This window comes from Podarcis vaucheri (genome assembly GCF_965113315.1).
Source record: "Podarcis vaucheri genome assembly, chromosome: 7".
Lineage (NCBI taxonomy): Eukaryota > Metazoa > Chordata > Lepidosauria > Squamata > Lacertidae > Podarcis > Podarcis vaucheri.
In genome coordinates, this window is record NC_138765.1 from 4,523,420 (window position 1) to 4,545,660 (window position 22,241).

The 22,241-nt window shown below is 49.3% G+C and overlaps 2 protein-coding genes across 2 annotated transcripts in view; both read left to right on the forward strand.

Annotated features, from left to right (window-relative positions):
- Positions 1 to 22,241, forward strand: part of FBXO27 (F-box protein 27) — a gene marked incomplete at its 3' end in the record, with an annotated part of 37,941 nt that overhangs the window by 12,905 nt on the left and 2,795 nt on the right. The window contains exons 2-5 of the mRNA XM_082231309.1: positions 19,162 to 19,602; positions 21,164 to 21,275; positions 21,541 to 21,633; positions 22,104 to 22,239. Coding sequence (XP_082087435.1) covers positions 19,278 to 19,602; positions 21,164 to 21,275; positions 21,541 to 21,633; positions 22,104 to 22,239 — 666 coding nt within the window. The 5' untranslated portion in view covers positions 19,162 to 19,277. The remainder of the gene's footprint in view (positions 1 to 19,161; positions 19,603 to 21,163; positions 21,276 to 21,540; positions 21,634 to 22,103; positions 22,240 to 22,241) is intronic.
- Positions 7,005 to 11,569, forward strand: LOC309537002 (F-box only protein 27-like). Its single transcript, XM_082231437.1, has 5 exons — positions 7,005 to 7,513; positions 8,870 to 8,981; positions 9,247 to 9,339; positions 9,820 to 9,955; positions 11,195 to 11,569. Exons 1-5 carry the CDS (start codon positions 7,189 to 7,191, stop codon positions 11,429 to 11,431), a joined length of 903 nt encoding a protein of 300 aa, XP_082087563.1. The 5' UTR covers positions 7,005 to 7,188; the 3' UTR covers positions 11,432 to 11,569.

Genomic DNA, 22,241 nt, shown 5'->3' on the forward strand with positions numbered 1-22,241 from the left:
TCCTTCCTTCCTGATCCTCGGACCCCTGACTTTGTGACCCTTCCTTCCTGATCCTCGGACCCCTGACTTTGTGACCCTTCCTTCCTGATCCTCGGACCCTTGACTTCGTGACTCCTTCCTTCCTGATCCTCGGACCCCTGACTTCGTGACTCCTTCCTTCCTGATCCTCGGACCCCTGACTTCGTGACTCCTTCCTTCCTGATCCTCGGACCCTTGACTTTGTGACCCTTCCTTCCTGATCCTCGGACCCCTGACTTCGTGACTCCTTCCTTCCTGATCCTCGGACCCCTGACTTCGTGACTCCTTTCTTCCTGATCCTCGGACCCCTGACTTTGTGACTCCTTCCTTCCTGATCCTCGGACCCTTGACTTCGTGACTCCTTCCTTCCTGATCCTCGGACCCCTGACTTTGTGACTCCTTCCTTCCTGATCCTCGGACCCCTGACTTTGTGACTCCTTCCTTCCTGATCCTCGGACCCTTGACTTTGTGACTCCTTCCTTCCTGATCCTCGGACCCCTGAGTTCGTGACTCCTTGCTTCCTGACCCTCAGACTCTTGGCTTCCTGGCTTCTGGACCCCCGTTCCTGCTCCCACCCCGCCATCTTGCCCCCGGTCCCGACGTCGTCAGCCAAGGCTTTGACTGCCCGTAAACCAGACCGTGACATTCCTCCTAATTTCCACTTTTGCCAGAGTGGACCAGAGGACGTTCACTGAACAGGATGTGGCAGAGAGAAATATCCCCTAAGGATGGGGTGGGATTCCTCAGTTTCAAAAAAAATATTATGAACAACCCTAGGGGGCGAAATGGAGGAAGGAGATGGTTTAAATACATTGGATATAATATTCAGTTAGAATCCTGGAAGAGGTTGTGGAAGGAAGGTATTAATTTTGCTGCATGCAGTGCACTTAAAGAAAATGTTATGAAAATGATGCACAGATACTACCTAACACCAGCTAAACTTGCTAAAATGTGCAAGACAAGAACCAATGAGTGCTGGAAATGTAAAGAAAGGGAAGGTATCTTCTACCACATGTGGTGGACTTGCAAAGAGGTAAAGGCTTTCTGGGAAATGGTATATAATGAGTTCAAGAAAATGTTTTAAAAATACTTTCATTAAAATACCAGAAGCCGTTTTACTGGGTATAGTGGGTGAAGAGACACCAAGGGAAGATAAAAGACTGTTTATGTATGCAACACTTCCCTTTCCCAGGCGCAATATTTTTCCCACCCGAGGGCAAAGCCTCATAAGGCTACATTTCTTGGTGTGTTGGCCAGGAGAAACAGATTCCCTGAGGATAAGGGATGTGGGTCCAAGGCGTCCCTGTGGTGAACAGCTCGGATCGGCGTCAGCAGTTCCAGTGCACATCCTGCCAAGTTCGTGGGAGGAATTGCCACCCGTTCCTGAGTGGACACACTGCAAGGACCGGAGAAAAAGCAACGGCCGAAGGAAGGTACCTTGAGGAAAAAGGCAGGCTCCACAGGGTATAGGTGGGAGCAAAAAGAGAGTTTGATCAGCTCCGCCAGCAGGGTAGAAGAAGTGCCACTGGTTTTGGTGTCGTCCAGTAAAGCAGCAAAAAGGGTGCTGTTGGGCCCCGGTCGAAGTCAAAGCACTGCCAGTTGTGGTTGGTTGTTGGTTTTGCCCAGAAAAGCAGGGGGAAAAGCTGCTCTTGGGCCCCGGTCAAAGTCGTGAAGCGCTGCCGGTTGGTTTTGGTAAAAAGGGGATTGAGGGAGGTGCATGGGCTTTTCTGAATGTTTTGAGTGTGTGAGACGTTGGAAGCAACGTCTGGTCTGTGACTGAGTGAGAGAAATGACGTTAGGAGGACGGGGTGTCCCAGTGTCCCAGGGTCCCAGGGTCATGGAGTAAAAGCAGTAAACAACTCCCATGACCCCCCCCCCTGCGATGTTTCCTGAAGAAGAAGAAAAAATTGGAAAGATGCCAGAAAGGGAGAAGATTGAGGATTTTTAAAAAAAAACCTGATGAAAAATAGACACCAACACTTATGTGAAGTTCCTGACCGTCCCCCATGGCTTAGGAAAAGTAGAACTGTGATTACCCGTGCCGTGCCAAACTGTGCCCAGTATGGCAGCAAGTACAAGTTACGGGGGAAAAACAGCAGTCTTGCCAGACCCAGAAGAGGAAGGAGGAATAATTAGCCCCCCTCCTGGCCGCGGACGGTCCGGGAATCAGCGTGTGTTTACATGAGTAGAATGTGTCTTTTTATTTAAAATGCATCTCTGGGTTATTTGTGGGGCATGGGAATTCATTCATCCCCCCCCAAAAAAAAATATAGTCCGGCCCCCCAGAAGGTCTGAGGGACAGCTGCCTGCTGAAAACGTTTGCTGACCACTAATAAAGACTATGCTTTTCCCGTTTTAGGGTCCCAGTTTACACAGACACAAACTGCCACCTGGGTTATCCCTCAGTTACCAGGTCTTTCAGACAACATATGTATGGTGTATATATCCTGGAAGTCACCCTGTAAAGGAGACTGAACTGGGCCCTATTGCTGCGCAACTCAATACGCTTAACAGACCTTTTTCCTTTTTTGAAATAAAAAGGGGTCATGGACACGACTAAGCGACTAAACAACAACACTGCCTTGTTTTAATGCACGCCTTGGTTTGGAGCGAATGGTTATTTTAATGGTGCGGGCGGCTTCCAAAGTTTGCATTCTCGAGGCTCGGATATAAGATCACCAGGTTAATGTGCCAGCTTAATGGGATAAATGGACTGACAAACCCGGGACCTGGGGGAAGGGACGTTGGATGAAGACTTTTATTTTTTGTTATTAGGACTATTTTTGAAATATACTCAGAGTTGCAAAGTGATTTCATGCTCTTTATTCAGCTCATAGTGGTGAGGAGGAATGAATGAAAGTCCCCTCAAAGTATCTGCTTTATATACATTATTTACACAATGGGCTGCACATGATTGGCTAATTCCGGAATTCTACTGTAAGCCAATCAGGTTGTGGATTCACTTATATCTGGAGCATGATTGGGTGGTTCCTGCCAACCAATCATACTGCTGCATTGTTCTAGGACCAATCAGACTGCTGCATTCTGAATCCTATTGTTCTAGGACTAATCAGACTGCTGCAGTTTGGATCCTAGTCAACTCAGTACATAACACCCCTCCCCTCTAAGTTCCAGTCCTGCCCGGGAGGTCGCATTCATAGTCCTCGAGGTACGCCGGCGGCCTACGTGTGCGTTGCGGCCTGGGGTGTTCCCTGGTCTGGGGTTCAGGTTCTGGCTCGTGTTCCATGGATGCTGGCTGTGATGGGCCTGTTTGGTCTGGCGCAACCGTCTCGCTCAGTCGTGGTTCTGGTTCCGGTGTCCTTTCGGCCTCACGGGCCCTCTCTGTATTTACTCATTCTGCCTCTCCTGCTGGCCCCTCCTGGTCTATGGGCCTCACTGCCCCTCTGTTCCCTTGGGACTCCTCTGACCTGTCCTCCTCCTGGTTTTCTCCTGGGAATCGTCGCTGTATCTGGTCGCAGTGGCGGCACCAGCATTGCCCCCCATCCGTTAGCACCTCGTACGACACGGGGCCAGTGACCCTGGTGACTGTGGCGGGGGTACCCATGCTGGGCCTGCCCCAAAATTCTTTGCGTACACTGGGTCCTGGGCCTCGAAGGTCCGGGGGTTCCTGCCTTCCCCCACCACTACCTCATCCTGAGCTCTATCGGGGTGAAGGTGGTCCAATCTGATTGCAAGGCGCCGACCCATTAGTAGTTCAGCGGGGCTCCGGCCAGTCGTTGAGCTGGGGGTGCTGTGCTAGGAGGAATGTGGCAAGGCGGTACTCCCAATCCCCTTGCGTCATGCGGCGAAGGGTGTCCTTGGTGGTCCGCACCATGCGTTCTGCTTGGCCATTGGTGGCAGGGTGGAATGGCGCCGAACGGATGTGGCGGATGGCGTTCTGCGCTGTGAAGGTTTGGAATTCTCCTGACGTAAATGCAGTGCCGTTGTCTGAGACGAGAGTGTCAGGGAGCCCGTGGGTTGCAAACAGCCTGCCTAGTACCCGGATGGCTGCGGACGTGGAAGTGGGTGGTACCAGTGCGACTTCCAGCCATTTGGTGTAGGAGTCCACCACTATGAAGAATCTTTTCCCCTGAAAGGGGCCAGCGAAGTCCACATGCAGGCGTGGCCATGGTGCTCGGGCGGACTCCCAGGTCTGGACTGGGGCCCTTGGGGGATCTGGGCGGGATTCTTGGCAGGCCTGGCAGTGTTTGACCCAGGCCTCTATCTCTCCATCGATCCCCGGCCACCACACATAACTCCTGGCAAGGGCCTTCATTCTTACTACCCCTGGGTGTGTCTCGTGTAGGGCTGTGAGGACCCTTTTGCGGAGGGGCTGGGGAACAACGACCCTGCTTCCCCATAACAGGCACCCCTTGTGGGCCAACAGTTCATGTTTGCGGGTTGTGTAGCCAGCGAATTCTGGCCCAGGGCTGCTGCTGGACCATCCCCTCCACACCCAGTCCAGGACCCGGGAGATGACCCTATCTTTCTTGGAATGGTGTGCAACTTCTTGTGCCTGAATGGGGCGGTCGGGAAGCAGCTCCAGGCTCATAACCTCTTGTGCAGGTGCTGGGTCGGGGCCTGTTTCCAGTAGTGGTAGCCTGCTGAGGGCGTCAGCATGGCCCATCGCCTTCCCCGGGCGGTGAATCAGTGCATACTGGTAGCTGGCAAGGAAAATTGACCACCTGAGGACGCGAGGAGACAGCACTTGGGGGGTCTGCTTTTCGGGGGCAAACAAGCCAAGCAACGGCTTGTGGTCAGTCACCATGGTGAAGGGCTGCCCATACAAGAAATCATGGGATTTTTTTACTCCCTTCACGATTGCCAGACCCTCCTTGTCTATTTGCGAGTAGTTCCACTCGGTTGCATTGAGTGTCTGGGAAAAGTACGCCACCGGTACCTCTCTTCATCCGGGAGTTGGTGCCCCAGGACAGCGCCAATGCCATAGGGTGAGGCGTCACATGCTAGCACCACCGGCAGCCTCTCGTCGAAGTGTGCCAATACCGAGTTTGAGACAAGCAAGTCCTTGACTGCCTGGAATGCGGCCTCCTGGCGCTGGCCCCACACCCAAGGGGCCCGCTTGTCCAGGAGTCTGTGTAGGGGCTCCGCTACCGCCGCCTTATGGGGAAGGAAGGAATGGTAAAAGTTCAATAGTCCCAAGAAGCCCTGAAGTTCAGTCTTGCTCTTGGGCACTGGGGCATCACAAATGGCCCTTACCTTGTCCCCAGTCGGGTGGACCCCTTCTGCGTCCACCATAAATCCCAGAAAGTCCACCTGAGGCACTCCTAGTAGACATTTTTCCCGCTTCACCTTGAGACCTGCCGTCTGGAAACGGTGCAGAACGGTGCGGAGGCGGTCCTCAAACTCCTCTGGTGTGGGCCCGGCAATCAACACATCATCGAAGAAGGGGGTGACGCCAGGAATCCCTTTAAGGAGAGAGTCCATTAGATTCTGGAATATGCCTGGTGCCACGCTGACCCCGAATTGCAGCCGCTTTACCCTGAACGCTCCTCTGTGCGTCACAATCGTCTGTGCCTCTGCTGTGGCCTCATCTACTGGCAGCTGTTGATATGCTTGGGCCAAGTCCAGCTTGCCAAAAATTTTCGACCCAGCCAGGGTGGCAAGGACATGGCTGACCACTGGCACTGGGTATGCGTGGGCCGTGAGGGCCCTGTTTATGGTACATTTGTAGTCTGCGCAGATACGGACCGAACCATTAGGCTTGATGGGAGTGACGATTGGGGTTTCCCAGGGGGCATTAGGCACTGGCTCCAGCACTCCTTGCTCCACGAGCCGGTCCAATTCCTCGTCTATACGGGGTTTCAAGGCGAACGGGACCCGGCGGGCCTTGAGCCTGACCAGTCGTACTGCGGGGTCAAGCTGTAGCGCAATGGGGGGGCCCGTATACTGTCCCAATTTCCCGTCGAAAACCCCTGGAAATTCCTTGCATATGGCGTCCACGTCCACTTGTAAGCTAGTGTGGTTCACCCGGTGACAGATAGCCCCAGTGGTCCAAACCATGCCAATCCCAGTAAGCTAATGTAGGGGCCCTTGACCACAAGCAAGTCCAGTTGCCGCGTCCGCCCTCGGTATTGCACCCTGAAGGTCCCCACCCCCATTGTGGGGAGCTTACGTTTCTGGAAGTCCCGGAGGGTGCATGGGGCTGGCCTGAGTTTGGGACCCCCAGTAGGACACAGTTTCCTTAAGGTCCTTGCCGAGATTATGGATAGAGTTGAACCCGTGTCAAGCTCCATGCGGCATGGGGCCCCCTCTATCTGTACCTCTACATAAATTTTCTCTACGTTGGGGTGGGGCAACTGGTATACCTGGCAGTCCGTGAGCTCCGTCGAGTTGCCTTGGTGCGTTGGGCCCCGGGACCTGGGGCTCTTGGGTTGGTCATCTGATGCCTGGCGTCGGGTGGGCCGAGCCCGACACACCCGGGCGATGTGTCCCGATTTTCTGCACTGCCTGCACTCTGCGTTGCGGAAACGGCAGGTCCTCCTCTCGTGACTCTCCCCGCAGCTTGCGCAGTTTCCTCCTTCTCGTCGAGGCAGCTGTGGTCTGTGCGCTGCTTGAGTGCGCTGCTGTACTCGGTGCACCTCCTCCCTGTCGGATCCTGAGTCGTCGGTGAGGTCTTCGTGGTGGACCCTCGGTTGGGATGGCAGGCTCGGCCGTGCCTCTTGCGTCGACCTCTCGGCAGCTTCCGTTGCCAGGGCCTCCTCCAGAGCGACCTGGAACGTTAGGTCCTTCTTAGCGTAGTGGCGTCGTTGCAGCTTCTCATCCTTCAGGCCACCAATTGGTTCCTGCCAACCAATCATACTGCTGCATTGTTCTAGGACCAATCAGACTGCTGCATTCTGAATCCTATTGTTCTAGGACTAATCAGACTGCTGCAATTTGGATCCTATTGTTCTAGGACCAATCAGACTGCTTCAGTTTGGATCCTATTCAACTCAGTACATAACAAGAACCAAGCTTGAATTTGTTTTCTGTACTCTAGTTCACTCTTAATTATCGCAGCAAGAAAGCAGCCTCAGGTTTTTTTCCTTTCCGGGGTAACACCACTCCCGGGAGGATGGAGGAGAAGAGCAGGCCTCCATCCCAGGGTATTTTAGTTTAAAACGTCTTCAACTTTTATTTCCGAAACTTGACCGCAGTGAGAGACCAGACATGGGGCTTGTAAAAAGCAAGAGCGCTTCCACCGACGGAATGGAAATCCAGTGCCTGGTGGATTTGAACCCGTTGCCCGAGGAACTGCTGGAGCTGATCCTGAGCTGGGTTCCTGCGCGGACACTGGTGACCCGCTGCCGCCTGGTGTGCTGCAGGTGGAGGGACCTAATTGACAGGCCCACCGTCTGGAAACTTCAGTGGGAGAGGGACCCGGGCATGCACGAGGCCATTGAAGCTGCCCAACGATGCCCCCGAATGGACTGCCACCGAGTGGGGGTCCTGCGGCCCTTTGGGAGGAACCTGATCAAGAATCCCTGTGGGACAGGTGAGGGAGCTGATGGGTCAGGCAGGTGGGTCCCAGGGAAGCCTAAAGCCCAGAACTTGTCCCTTCCAATGCTTGCGCTCTAATCAGAGACACTGTTGGGATTGTGAGGTGAGGAGACGTACTCTGCGCATTCCCAGAGGCAGTTCTCAACGCTAAAAACAGCTGTTAAGCCATGATGTCACGGTCCTGTCCTCCCAAACAGAAGCATTATGGCTCTGAGTCCTGGTAGTGCATTGCACTCATGGATGCTGGATTAGATGAGCTTTGGGCCTGATCCAGCGGCCAGGCTCTTAATAATAATAATAATAATAATAATAATAATAATAATAATATTTAAAAAAATTATTTATATCCCGCCCTCCCCAGCCGAAGCTGGGCTCAGTGCGGCTAACAACAATCAAATAATCCAACATTCTAAAAACATTTCATTATAAAAATTAATTAAAATCAAATTGATGGCAACCGTTAAGCAAAATTCTGTGCAGGTTGCCAGAGGAAGGAGTCAGGCTGTGCCCTGGCCAAAGGCCTGGTGGAACAGCTCTGTCTTGCAGGCCCTGCAGAAAGATGTCAGGTCCCGCAGGGCCCTAGTCTCTTGTGACAGAGCATTCCACCAGATTGGAGCCACAGCCGAGAAAGCCCTGTCTCTAGTTGAGGCCAGCCTAACCTCTCTGTGGCCTGGGACCTTCAGAATGTTTTTATTTGCAGACCGTAGGTTCCTCTGTGGGACATACCAGGAGAGGCGGTCCCGTAGGTACGAGGGTCCTAGGCCGTATAGCGCTTTAAAGGTTAAAACCAGCATCTTAAATCTGATCCTGTACTCCACCGGGAGCCAGTGCAGCTGGTATAGCACCGGATGGATATGATCTCGCAGCAAGGACCCCGTAAGGAGTCTCGCTGCGGCATTCTGCACCCGCTGGAGTTTCTGGGTCAGTCTCAAGGGCAGCCCCACGTAGAGCGAGTTACAATAATCCAGTCTGCATTCCTATGACACCCATTCCTACATTCCTATGCCAACTTGGGGCTCATTCACATTTACTTTTTACTCCAAGCTTTCTAGGCACAATTCTGCATTTCCCCGCTTTGTTTCCAAGCCGTTCTGTTTGTTGGTTTTGTGCTACTACCTTTCCCAGGAAGATCCGCTCTTTAATGCTGAATCGGAACAAACGGCGATTCAGGTCTTCCACGGGTTGCCGAGAGTGTTTCTTTGTGGGGAGAGCAGCAGGGGGAGGAAACAAAAACAGGCAGCATCCAGGAAAGAATGGACCTAGAAAGTACGGAGGAAATTAGTGTGGATGAGCCCTCGCACTTTGCATCCGAAAACGACATCTCCACTGATACCTGTTATTGTGCCCACAGAACAGTTTCAACACTGGGTGATGCAGAATGGAGGGAAATGGTGGAGAGTGGAAGAGAACAGACAGCATGTGGAAGGCGCAGAGGCCCAGACTTGCTTTGCCTCATCATACGAGTGAGTCAATGTGGGAGACGTCACAATCCCATTGATTTTGGCAGCTCCATTTCCCTGTGGCCCGGGACATCCTTTTTAACTGCAGCTGGCGGCACAGCCAGTTTCTCCTCTCTGAGTTGCCACTTTTCCTTCCCTATTTCCTTACAGGTCACAAACTCTTAGCTGCTTTGTGTTTCTGTAATGATGCCGTCTTTCTGGAAGATGGAAGGAGCCCAAAGCGCTGTAAACACAGCATTAATGTCTTTATTGTCCCCCACCCGCCCAGGTGTGTAAAATCACAGGTGATTGATTTGCTGAGAGAAGGTTTTCCGGAGGAGCTCATGGATACCTGTCAACCTGATGTTATTATCTGTGACTGGTGAGCTCTACTCTTCTTTTGATCTCCCGAGAATTAGCCTACTACATAATAATAATAATAATAATAATAATAATAATAATAATAATAATAATTTATTACTTATACCCCACCCATCTGGCTGGGCTTCCCCAGCCACTCTGGGCGGCTTCCAACCAAATATTAAAATACAGTAATACATCAAACATTAAAAGCTTCCCTAAACAGGGCTGCCTTCAAATGTCTTCTAAAAGTTTGGTAGTTGTTGTTCTCTTTGACATCTGGTGGGAGGGCATTCCACAGGGCGGGTGCCACTACCGAGAAGGCCCTCTGCCTGGTCCCCTGTAACCTGGCTTCTCGCAGGGAGGGAACCGCCAGAAGGCCCCCGGCGCTGGACCTCAGTGTCCGGGTAGAATGATGGGGTGGAGACGCTCCTTCAGGTATGCTCCATTCCTTTCGCTGCCTTGGCTGTACCTACCCCATCCTCTCTGCCATCCTTTTCAGGTGGGGTGCCCGGGAAGACTGCGGCTGCATATACAAAATCCGTGTGGAGCTCCTGGCAGCGGATTGGTCAGTAATTGCTGAATTCAAGGCTAATCCGGAACCCATTCCGCAGTGGAACAACGCCCAGTATCAAAAGGTGTTATTTGATATCCAAGGCCTGTTTTCCTTCCTTTTGGGATGAAAGATCGTAGGTGCCAAATGGCTGCATGGGAATATTACTGATCCAAATGCAGGTGCAAAGCCAAAACCTGGGGGGTGGAGGCAGAGTTAATAGTGCACTAAAGTGGCATAACAGCAAAAGTCTAAATACAAGTGGCAGGTAAGATTACTTTGGAGCTAGTTATAATAAAGTCAGAGCATTCAGTTAAAACTGGGTGATCCAACGATTGCTCCTTAAAACAGACTTATTCTGAATTCCGGCTCCATTCATTGCCAGGTTTACCACTCTCCCCGAAGTGTGGCTGCTTTATAGGGCACAGGGAACAAACCCATGATCTTGGTGTTATTATCTTGTTATTTTAAATGGGAGCATTGAAGGGGACAGAACGGGCAAATTCACATCCCTTTCAGGAATGGGAGCCTCCACCATTGATTGCTTTGCAGCCTCGCATAGCCTGTTAAACGCTATAACCATCTGCAAGGCGATAAAACGCCTCCAAGAGTGTCCACGTACCCTTAGTTTTAACACTAAACCTTAGCACTCAGATTGCTCGTACAGAGTGTAAATGGATGCTGAACAGAAGTAAAATAGACAAGTAAATTACTACAGTGGTACCTCAGGTTAAGTACTTAATTCGTTCCGGAGGTCTGTTCTTAACCTGAAGCACAACTTTAGCTAATGGGGCCTCCTGCTAGCGCCGCGCCGCCGGAGCACGATTTCTATTCTCATCCTGAAGCAAAGTTCTTAACCTGAAGCACTATTTCTGGGTTAGCAGAGTCTGTAATCTGAAGCGTATGTAACCTGAAGCGTATGTAACCCGAGGTACCACTGTACATCAAAACATAAGGGCGATCATGTACTCTAAAGGTAGCCTTCTGTATCGCGAAGCACTCTTATCTGCAAAGACACCAACAATAGTTTTTACTATTTAATCCTGCTCTTGCAAAACTGTTTGAAATCCAAACTACCTGTTAAACCGTCCAGGCACTGGTGTGACCTTGCATGTATTGCCATGAAAAAAATCTCTTTAACAGAGGAAGACCGGCTGTACGGAGAGCAACATCGGCCAACCTTGCCTCGGGAGGGAGCGCTGCAAGGCTTTAATTAAAGCAAAAAAGATGCAGAACGCAAGAAACCCGTGGCAAGCTTTCTAAGGTGTTCTGCTTTCCAAGGGTGCTTCTCCTTGACTTTTTGCTCTTCTCTCTGCCTCTGTAGGTGTCCCACGTGTTCAGGAGTTACGGCCCCGGCGTTCGCTACATCCGGCTCTGGCACAAAGGGGTGGACACACATTTCTGGGAAGGGCATTACGGGGCTCGCATCACAAACTCTACAGTGCTGGTAAAACTCTCGCCGGAGCCCCTGCGGTCTCCCACCAGGGTGTTTTTCTCGCTGCCGCCAAAACATATTCCACCGAGATCACGTTCTTCCAGGTGGAGAAAAATCCTGAAGTGATGAGAGGACGTCATTGATGGCTTGCAAGGAGGAGTTTTGAGACATAGGAACCTAAACATTTTAAATATATATAGAGAGAATTAAAGAAACCCCTTGGGTCCCCTTTACTGTGAAATCAAATAATCCTTGTTTAACTAATGTTCTGGGGTTTTTTTTGCACTTTGAAAATAACTTAAGTTCACAAGAGACCTTGAGAAAAGGCTGTTTTTTAAAATGTTTTATATTCTATTTTTTTGGTTTCTATTCTTTTTTCAATTTACTATAATAATCTCTCTCTCTCTCTCTCTCTCTCTCTCTCTCAATAAATAAATATTAAAAAGATTTGGCTGGTTCTTTGAAACACTGTGAATATTCCGCTTGCTGCAACCGCTCTCTCTCTTAAGACAACCATGCTAGTCTTAAAATATTAAAATGTTTGTTCTTTGGGCACCCAGCCAAGCAGATCACTAATGGAAGAAAAATGGAAATTGCCCGTTGACCACAAACTTCTGTAGGAAGAGATGGCTGGAGGACACTGCGCATGGGATATCTTCTCCCCCACCAGACCAGATGGGCCTTTCAAAGTCTTCTGCCCCCACTTCTGGGGCAGGATCCATCCAAGATCTAACTAGGGACCATGCCTGAGACAAAAAAGGCCACGGTGACCGTACCCAATAACAAAAAAAAATTACAGTAAACCACAACAGACAACCAGGACAATTAAAATCCATGAATCCACACTCTGTGAGACTTAGAATCATAGAATCCTAGAGTTGGAAGAGACCACAAGGGCCATCGAGTCCAACCCCCTGCCAAGCAGGAAACACCATCAGAGCACTCCTGACATATGGTTGTCAAGCCTCTGCTTAAAGACCTCCAAAGGAGGAGACTTCACCACACACCTTGGCAGCAAATGAGTGAATGCAAAGGGGAGGAAAGAAGTTGGCGAATGTCCTCGGCTAGGGGTTGCCATATTTCGAAGAGCAGAAAATTAGGACACATTTGCCGACTTCTAGTTTTAACTGTGGATCCCTATGACGAGACTGCTCATGAAAGAAAGGACATGCCTTGGAAACACAGGACCATATGGCAACCATACAGCCTCCAGCCCACAGAAATTCCTTGTCAGGAGTGCATGCAGGAGCCAGGTCCTGTGGCCAGTAGGACTTTGCAGGACAGGGACCTTCCTAAGTTTGTTTTGGAGAGGCAAGACGAGGCCGCACAGGTGAGGCCGATTGATAACTTGCACCTGGTGGCAAGAGCTGGGAAGGAATGGAAGTTCAGCATTTCCCTTTGGCTCTTTGCCACTGTAACACATTCCCTGCCTTGCTGTGTTTGGCTTCTTCCTTCCTGATCCTCGGACCCTTGACTTCATGACTCCTTCCTTCCTGATCCTCGGACCCTTGACTTCGTGACTCCTTCCTTCCTGATCCTCGGACCCTTGACTTCGTGACTCCTTCCTTCCTGATCCTCGGACCCTTGACTTTGTGACTCCTTCCTTCCTGATCCTCGGACCCCTGACTTCGTTACTCCTTCCTTCCTGATCCTCGGACCCTTGACTTCGTGACTCCTTCCTTCATGATCCTCGGACCCCTGACTTCGTGACTCCTTCCTTCCTGACCCTCGGACCCTTGACTTTGTGACTCCTTCCTTCATGATCCTCGGACCCCTGACTTTGTGACTCCTTCCTTCCTGACCCTCGGACCCTTGACTTTGTGACTCCTTCCTTTCTGATCCTCGGACCCCTGACTTCGTGACTCCTTCCTTCCTGACCCTCGGACTCTTGGCTTCCTGGCTTCTGGACCCCCGTTCCTGCTCCCACCTCCCATCTTGCCCCCGGTCCCGACGTCCTCAGCCAAGACTTTGCCTGTAAACTGGACCGTGACATTCCTCCTAATTTCCACTTTTGCCAGAGTGGACCAGAGGACGTTCATTGAACAGGATGGGGCAGAGAGAAATATCCCCTAAGGATGGGGTGGGATTCCTCAGTTTAAAAAAAAAATTATCAACAACCCTAGGGGGCATTGATAATATCCACTGGATATAATATTCAGTTAGAATCCTGGAAGAGGTTGTGGAAGGAAGGTATTAATTTTGCTGCATGCAGTGCACTTAAAGAAAATGTTATGAAAATGATGCACAGATACTACCTAACACCCGCTAAACTTGCTAAAATGTGCAAGACAAGAACCAATGAGTGCTGGAAATGTAAAGAAAGGGAAGGTATCTTCTACCACATGTGGTGGGCTTGCAAAGAGGTAAAGGCTTTCTGGGAAATGGTATATAATGAGTTCAAGAAAATGTTTTAAAAATACTTTCGTTAAAAAACCAGAAGCCTTTTTACTGGGTATAGTGGGTGAAGCGATACCAAGGGAAGATAAAAGACTGTTTATGTATGCAGCAATGGCAAGAACTCTTTTAGCTCAAAAATGGAAACAAGAAGAAGTACCAACAAAAGAAGAGTGGCAGATGAAGGTGTTGGACTTTGCAGAACTGGCGAAGCTGACGGGCGACATCTGAAACCAGCATGACCAAGTATTCCAAAAGGACTGGAGTAAATTTATACGATATCTGACAGATTATCGTAAGCAATAAACATCACTAGCAGGGTTGTCCGATGACTTGAAATGAGAAGTTTTCTTGACTTTGTAATGAGAAGTTTTCTTGACTTTGTAATGAGAAGTTTTCTACCTTTCTGTATTTATTTAAATTTTGAGCTATTTTGTAATGAGTGCAATTGGAAAACGTACAAAATGCCATGATATAAAGGTTAATTTTGAAAGCCCTGAGGCGGGAGGGAAGGAAGTCGATAAGCTCTAAAGCTGTGTTTTAATATTTTGTTGGAAGCCGCCCAGAGTGGCTGGGGAAGCCCAGGCAGATGGGCAGGGTTTAAATAATAAATTATTATTAAATTATTATTATTATTAAGAGCCAGGGAAGTAAAGTGGATAATAATGTGAATGTATATTATTAAATGGAAAACAAATAAATAAAAATATATATACACACACACATACACACCGTATTTTTCCATGTATAAGACCAGGGTTTGTTTTTTTTTAACCAAAAAATTAGGTTTAAAATTGGAGCTCATCTTATACACGGGTAGTGCTGAGGGGTGTTTTCTTAATTTGGAGTCCCCCAAAATGGGATCATCATACATGGGGGGCATCTTATACACTGAAAAATATGGAGGGTGTATGTATATGTGTATATATATGTGTGTGTGTGTATGTGTATATATATGTGTATGTGTGTATGTGTGTGTGTATATGTGTATATATATATTTATGTGTGTATGCGTGTGTGTGTATGTATATGTGTATATATATATATATCTATCTATATGTATGTGTGTGCGTGCGTGCGTGTCTATATATATATATATATTTGCTTTCGTAGATTTTCACGGGTACAGGAATGCAGGTTTTGGTGTCTTCGGGTGTCTTCCCGTGTAAGAGTCGGGGTGTCTGTGCGACGTTTCGACGAGGTCTCACTCGTCATCTTCAGGCTGGTGCTTTCGGCTTCTTGTTCCAGTAACACACTATCTACCAGAAAAAAACACACACCAACCGCTACTTACATGCACAATCACACCACCACCCTGCACAAATAAACTCCGTAGCCAAGACTCTCATCTCCAGAACCAAACGCCTGGCTGACAAAGACCACTTGACAACTGAGTTACAGAATCTCTCAAATGTGTTAATCGCCAATGGATACCAGAAAAACAGGGTTACGAAGCTAATCCAAAAAGAAACACCCCCCAAAAACCAAGACACAGAAGAAAACAATGGCATGGCCCTCCTTCCTTATATCAAGGGCACTACAGACAAAATCAGCAAAATCCTCCATAAACACAATATCAAAACAGCCTTCTGCACCAACCAAAAAATAGCCAATATCCTCAGAAACCCAAAAGACAAAATCCAGCTGGAAAACCAAGGGGTCTATGAAATACCCTGCAAAGTCTGCCCAGCCACGTACATTGGACAAACAAACAGACGAATAAATGCACGTATCGCAGAACACAAGAATGCCGTCAAAAAAGAAGAAAAAACTTCCTCTCTTTTCCAACACATGAAAGAAACAGGACACGAAATTAATTTTGCAGATTCCAAATTGCTCTTTAACATGGAACATCACCACAAGAGAATAATCATGGAAGCCATCGAGATAGAGAAACACCCTCACAACATGAACAAGCGTGACGACACGTCCCGCCTGCCAGACATCTGGAAATTAGCCCTCCCCACAAAAACCGACACCAGAACCAGAGGCACACAGAACGCCGTCACCAATCAACCACACCAGACCCAAACCCAGACCCTCTCCACAGACATATTACAGACTCCATCCAGCAACCAAACTATAGTGGCACCTCCGGATGCTGCACCCCCCTGCAATCCCTACACAGATCTGGCTGGCACAAGGCACAAAACCACAGCTCGCCCCTATACACGAAGCCAAGCCAGAGCACAACTAAATGCAGCACAGCCATCTTCTCAGAAAAACTCTTCACAAGCTCAAGAGGTCAAGACACAAAAGCTTTAGCAACTAATCTACACTTAATGACCCACCCAGTGGTATTCAGAATATCACTCATGAAATCACCCAAGATATCCCTCAAGTAATTAAGGAACAAAAGAAGAAAAGGCACACTAATCTAGGAACTTCCTCTCTGCCCAGAACGTTGGAGGCTATACACCACACCCCTCAACAGTATTTATAGGAACTCAAACACCAGACTCTGCTCTGTTCCAGTAACAAGAAGCCGAAAGCACCAGCCTGAAGATGACGAGTGAGACCTTGTCGAAACGTCGCACAGACACCCCGACTCTTACACGGGAAGACACCCGAAGACACCAAAACCTGCATATATATATATATATATATATATGTGAATGAATGAAATGGAGGAGGGAGAACCTTCTCATGAACAAATTCCTGAGGGAAAGAGTGTTTATACATGTTATTTGGCTGCGATCTTCTCGAAATTGTTGCCTTGGAAAGGTTCCCCTCCAGGCCTTGAGGAGAGAGACGGAGGCAGCTCCATGAAGGGAACCATTTTGAGCTTGGCTCCAGCCGGGGAGAAAAAGGCGTCTCCGCTGGAGGGTCTCTGCCCCGTTGGCCTCAAACCCCTGCCTGTTCTGAGGAGAAATGTCTAACCCCTCCACAGAAACAACCCTGGAACAAATAATAAAACGATTATCATTAGGAGAAGTCGCATTGTATTCTCCACCCGATTACCTCACCCCCTTCAGCTCCTTATTAGGTCTCTGAGGAAGGGAGGAACGGACACAGAAAATCCCCACGTTTTTCATAGAATCCTAGAAGAGTTGGAAGAGACCACAAGGGCCATCGAGTCCAACCCCCTGCCAAGCAGGAAACACCATCAGAGCACTCCTGACATATGGTTGTCAAGCCTCTGCTTAAAGACCTCCAAAGGAGGAGACTCCACCACACTCCTTGGCAGCAAATTCCACTGTCGAACAGCTCTTACTGTCAGGAAGTTCTTCCTAATGTTTAGGTGGAATCTTCTTTCTTGTAGTTTGGATCCATTGCTCCGTGTCCGCTTCTCCGGAGCAGCAGAAAACAACCTTTCTCCCTCCTCTATGTGACATCCTTTTATATATTGGAACATGGCTATCATATCACCCCTTAACCTCCTCTTCTCCAGGCTAAACATGCCCAGCTCCCTTAGCCGTTCCTCATAAGGCATCGTTTCCAGGCCTTTGACCATTTTGGTTGCCCTCCTCTGGACACGTTCCACTTTGTCAGTGTCCTTCTTGAATTGTGGTGCCCAGAACTGGACACAGTACTCCAGGTGAGGTCTGACCAGAGCAGAATACAGTGGCACTATTACTTCCCTTGATCTAGATGCTATACTCCTATTGATGAGGCCCAGAATTGCATTGGCTTTTTTAGCTGCCGCGTCACACTGTTGGCTCATGTCAAGGTTGTCATCATGTCAAGATGATCTTGGGGTCTGGGTATGGAGAGAAGCGGTCCTTGAGGAATTGCGGTTGTGAGTCCTTCAAGGCTTTAGAAGTCAAAAACAGCATTTTGAATTGGGCCGGGAAACTAACTGGCTTGATTAAGACCATGGGTAGGCAAACTAAGGCCCGGGGGCCGGATCCAGCCCAATCGCCTTTTAAATCTGGCCTGTGGACAGTCCGGGAATCAGCGTGTGTTTACATGAGTAGAATGTGTCTTTTTATTTAAAATGCATCTCTGGGTTATTTGTGGGGCATAGGAATTCATTCATCCCCCCCAAAAAAAAATATAGTCCGGCCCCCCAGAAGGTCTGAGGGACAGCTGCCTGCTGAAAACGTTTGCTGACCACTAATAAAGACTATGCTTTTCCCGTTTTAGGGTCCCAGTTTACATAGACACAAACTGCCACCTGGGTTCTCCCTCAGTTACCAGGTCTTTCAGACAACATATGTATGGTGTATATATCCTGGAAGTCACCCTGTAAAGGAGACTGAACTGGGCCCTATTGCTGCGCAACTCAGTACGCTTAACAGACCTCTTTCCTTTTTTGAAATAAAAAAGGGGGTCATGGACACGACTAAGCGACTAAACAACAACACTGCCTTGTTTTAATGCACGCCTTGGTTTGGAGCGAATGGTTATTTGAATGGTGCGGGCGGCTTCCAAAGTTTGCATTCTCGAGGCTCGGATATAAGATCACCAGGTTAATGTGCCAGCTTAATGGGATAAATGGACTGGCAAACCCGGGACCTGGGGGAAGGGACGTTGGATGAAGACTTTTATTTTTTGTTATTAGGACTATTTTTGAAATATACTCAGAGTCGCAAAGTGATTTCATGCTCTTTATTCAGCTCATAGTGGTGAGGAGGAATGAATGAAAGTCCCCTCAAAGTATCTGCTTTATATACATTATTTACACAATGGGCTGCACATGATTGGTTAATTCTGGAATTCTACTGTAAGCCAATCAGACTGCTGCATTCTGAATCCTATTGTTCTAGGACCAATCAGACTGCTGCAGTTTGGATCCTAGTCAACTCAGTACATAACACCCCTCCCCTCTAAGTTCCAGTCCTGCCCGGGAGGTCGCATTCATAGTCCTCGAGGTACGCCGGCGGCCTACGTGTGCGTTGCGGCCTGTGGTGTTCCCTGGTCCGGGGTTCAGGTTCTGGCTCGTGTTCCATGGATGCTGGCTGTGATGGGCCTGTTTGGTCTGGAGCAACCGGCTCGCTCAGTCGTGGTTCTGGTTCCGGTGTCCTTTCGGCCTCGCGGGTCCTCTCTGTATTTACTGGTTCTGCCTCTCCTGCTGGCCCCTCCTGCTCTATGGGCCTCACTGCCCCTCTGTTCCCTTGGGACTCCTCTGACCTTTCCTCCTCCTGGTTTTCTCCTGGGAATCGTCGCCGTATCTGGTCACAGTGGTGGCACAAGCATTGCCCCCCATCCGTTAGCACCTCGAACGACACGGGGCCAGTGACACTGGTGACTGTGGCGGGTACCCATGCTGGGCCTGCCCCAAAATTCTTTGTGTACACTGGGTCCTGGGCCTCGAAGGTCCGGGGGTTCCTGCCTTCCCCCACCACTACCTCATCCTGAGCTCTATCGGGGTGAAGGTGGTCCAATCTGATTGCAAGCCGCCGACCCATTAGTAGTTCAGCGGGGCTCCGGCCAGACGTTGAGCTGGGGGTGCTGTGCTGTGCTAGGAGGAATGAAATTATCGCAGCAAGAAAGCAGCCTCAGGTTTTTTTCCTTTCCAGGGTAACACCACTCCCGGGAGGATGGAGGAGAAGAACAGGCCTCCATCCCAGGGTATTTTAATTTAAAACGTCTTCAACTTTTATTTCCGAAACTTGACCGCAGTGAGAGACCAGACATGGGGCTTGTAAAAAGCAAGAGCGCTTCCACCGACGGAATGGAAATCCAGTGCCTGGTGGATTTGAACCCGTTGCCCGAGGAACTGCTGGAGCTGATCCTGAGCTGGGTTCCTGCGCGGACACTGGTGACCCGCTGCCGCCTGGTGTGCTGCAGGTGGAGGGACCTAATTGACAGGCCCACCGTCTGGAAACTTCAGTGGGAGAGGGACCCGCGCATGCACGACGCCATGGAAGCTTCCCAACGATGCCCCCGAATGGACTGCCACCGAGTGGGGGTCCTGCGGCCCTTTGGGAGGAACCTGATCAAGAATCCCTGTGGGACAGGTGAGGGAGCTGATGGGTCAGGCAGGTGGGTCCCAGGGAAGTCTAAAGCCCTTCCAATGCTTGCGCTCTAATCAGAGACACTGTTGGGATTGTGGGGTGAGGAGACGTACTCTGCGCATTCCCAGAGGCAGTTCTCAACGCTAAAAACAACTGTTAAGCCATGATGTCACGGTCCTGTCCTCCCAAACAGAAGCATTATAGCTCTGAGTCCTGGTAGTGCATTGCACTCATGGATGCTGGATTAGATGAGCTTTGGGCCTGATCCAGCGGCCAGGCTCTTAATAATAATAATAATAATAATAATAATAATAATAATAATAATATTTAAAAAAATTATTTATATCCCGCCCTCCCCAGCCGAAGCTGGGCTCAGTGCGGCTAACAACAATCAAATAATCCAACATTCTAAAAACATTTCATTATAAAAATTAATTAAAATCAAATTGATGGCAACCGTTAAGCAAAATTCTGTGCAGATTGGCAGAGGAAGGAGTCAGGCTGCGCCCTGACCAAAGGCCTGGTGGAACAGCTCTGTCTTGCAGGCCCTGCGGCAAGATGTCAAGTCCCGCAGGGCCCTGGTCTCTTGTGACAGAGCTTTCCACCAGATCGGAGCCACAGCTGAAAAAGCCCTGGCTCTAGTTGAGGCCAGCCTAACCTCTCTGTGGCCTGGGACCTTCAGAATGTTTTTATTTGCAGACCGTAGGTTCCTCCGTGGGACATACCAGGAGAGGCGGTCCCGTAGGTACGAGGGTCCTAGGCCGTATAGCGCTTTAAAGGTTAAAACCAGCATCTTAAACCTGATCCTGTACTCCACCGGGAGCCAGTGCAGCTGGTATAGCACCGGGTGAATGTGAGCTCGCAGCGAGGACCCCGTAAGGAGTCTCGCCACGGCATTCTGCACCCGCTGGAGTTTCTGGGTCAGTCTCAAGGGCAGCCCCACGTAGAGCGAGTTACAATAATCCAGTCTGCATTCTTATGACACCCATTCCTACATTCCTATGCCAACTTGGGGCTCATTCACATTTACTTTTTACTCCAAGCTTTCTAGGCACAATTCTGTGTTTCCCCGCTTTGTTTCCAAGCCGTTCTGTTTGTTGGTTTTGTGCTACTACCTTTCCCAGGAAGTTCCAGTTACAGATAGGTAGCCGTGTTGGTCTGCCATAGTCAAAATAAAAAAAATTCCTTCCAGTAGCACCTTAAAGACCAACTAAGTTAGTTCTTGGTATGAGCTTTCGTGTGCTGAAGAAGTGTGCATGCACACGAAAGCTCATACCAAGAACTAACTTAGTTGGTCTTTAAGGTGCTACTGGAAGGATTTTTTTTTATTTTTCCCAGGAAGATCCGCTCTTTAATGCTGAATTGGAACAAACGGCGATTCAGGTCTTCCACGGATTGCCGAGAGTGTTTCTTTGTGAGGAGAGCAGCAGGGGGAGGAAACAAAAACAGGCAGCATCCAGGAAAGAATGGACCTAGAAAGTACGGAGGAAATTAGTGTGGATGAGCCCTCGCACTTTGCATCCGAAAACGACATCTCCACTGATACCCGTTATTGTGCCCACAGAACAGTTTCAACACTGGGTGATGCAGAATGGAGGGAAATGGTGGAGAGTGGAAGAGAACAGACAGCATGTGGAAGGCGCAGAGGCCCAGACTTGCTTTGCCACAACAGACATGTGAGTCAATGTGGGAGACGTCACAATCCCATTGATTTTGGCAGCTCCATTTCCCTGTGGCCTGGGACATCCTTTTTAACTGCAGCTGGTGGCACAGCCAGTTTCTCCTCTCTGAGTTGCCACTTTTCCTTCCCTATTTCCTTACAGGTCACAAACTCTTAGCTGCTTTGTGTTTCTGTAATGATGCCGTCTTTCTGGAAGATGGAAGGAGCCCAAAGTGCTGTAAACACAGCATTAATGTCTTTATTGTCCCCCACCCGCCCAGGTGTGTAAAATCACAGGTGATTGATTTGCTGAGAGAAGGTTTTCCGGAGGAGCTCATGGATACCTGTCAACCTGATGTTATTATCTGTGACTGGTGAGCTCTACTCTTCTTTTGATCTCCCGAGAATTAGCCTACTACATAATAATAATAATAATAATAATAATAATAATAATAATAATTTATTACTTATACCCCACCCATCTGGCTGGGCTTCCCCAGCCACTCTGGGCGGCTTCCAACCAAATATTAAAATACAGTAATACATCAAACATTAAAAGCTTCCCTAAACAGGGCTGCCTTCAAATGTCTTCTAAAAGTTTGGTAGTTGTTGTTCTCTTTGACATCTGGTGGGAGGGCATTCCACAGGGCGGGTGCCACTACCGAGAAGGCCCTCTGCCTGGTCCCCTGTAACCTGGCTTCTTGCAGTGAGGGAACCGCCAGAAGGCCCTCGGCGCTGGACCTCAGTGTCCGGGTAGAATGATGGGGTGGAGACGCTCCTTCAGGTATGCTCCATTCCTTTCGCTGCCTTGGCTGTACCCCATCCTCTCTGCCATCCTTTTCAGGTGGGGTGCCCGGGAAGACTGCGGCTGCATATACAAAATCCGTGTGGAGCTCCTGGCAGCGGATTGGTCAGTAATTGCCAAATTCAACACTAATCCGGAACCCATTCCGCAGTGGAACAACGCCCAGTATCAAAAGGT

Bases quoted from the DNA above. Each gene is read 5' to 3' on its own strand.
- LOC309537002 (XM_082231437.1), top strand. From the start codon at position 7,189: ATGGGGCTTGTAAAAAGCAAGAGCGCTTCCACCGACGGAATGGAAATC. The intron at 7,514-8,869 runs GTGAGGGAGCTG...TTGTGCCCACAG, and splicing joins CAAGAATCCCTGTGGGACAG to AACAGTTTCAACACTGGGTG. The intron at 9,340-9,819 runs GTGAGCTCTACT...CATCCTTTTCAG, and splicing joins GATGTTATTATCTGTGACTG to GTGGGGTGCCCGGGAAGACT.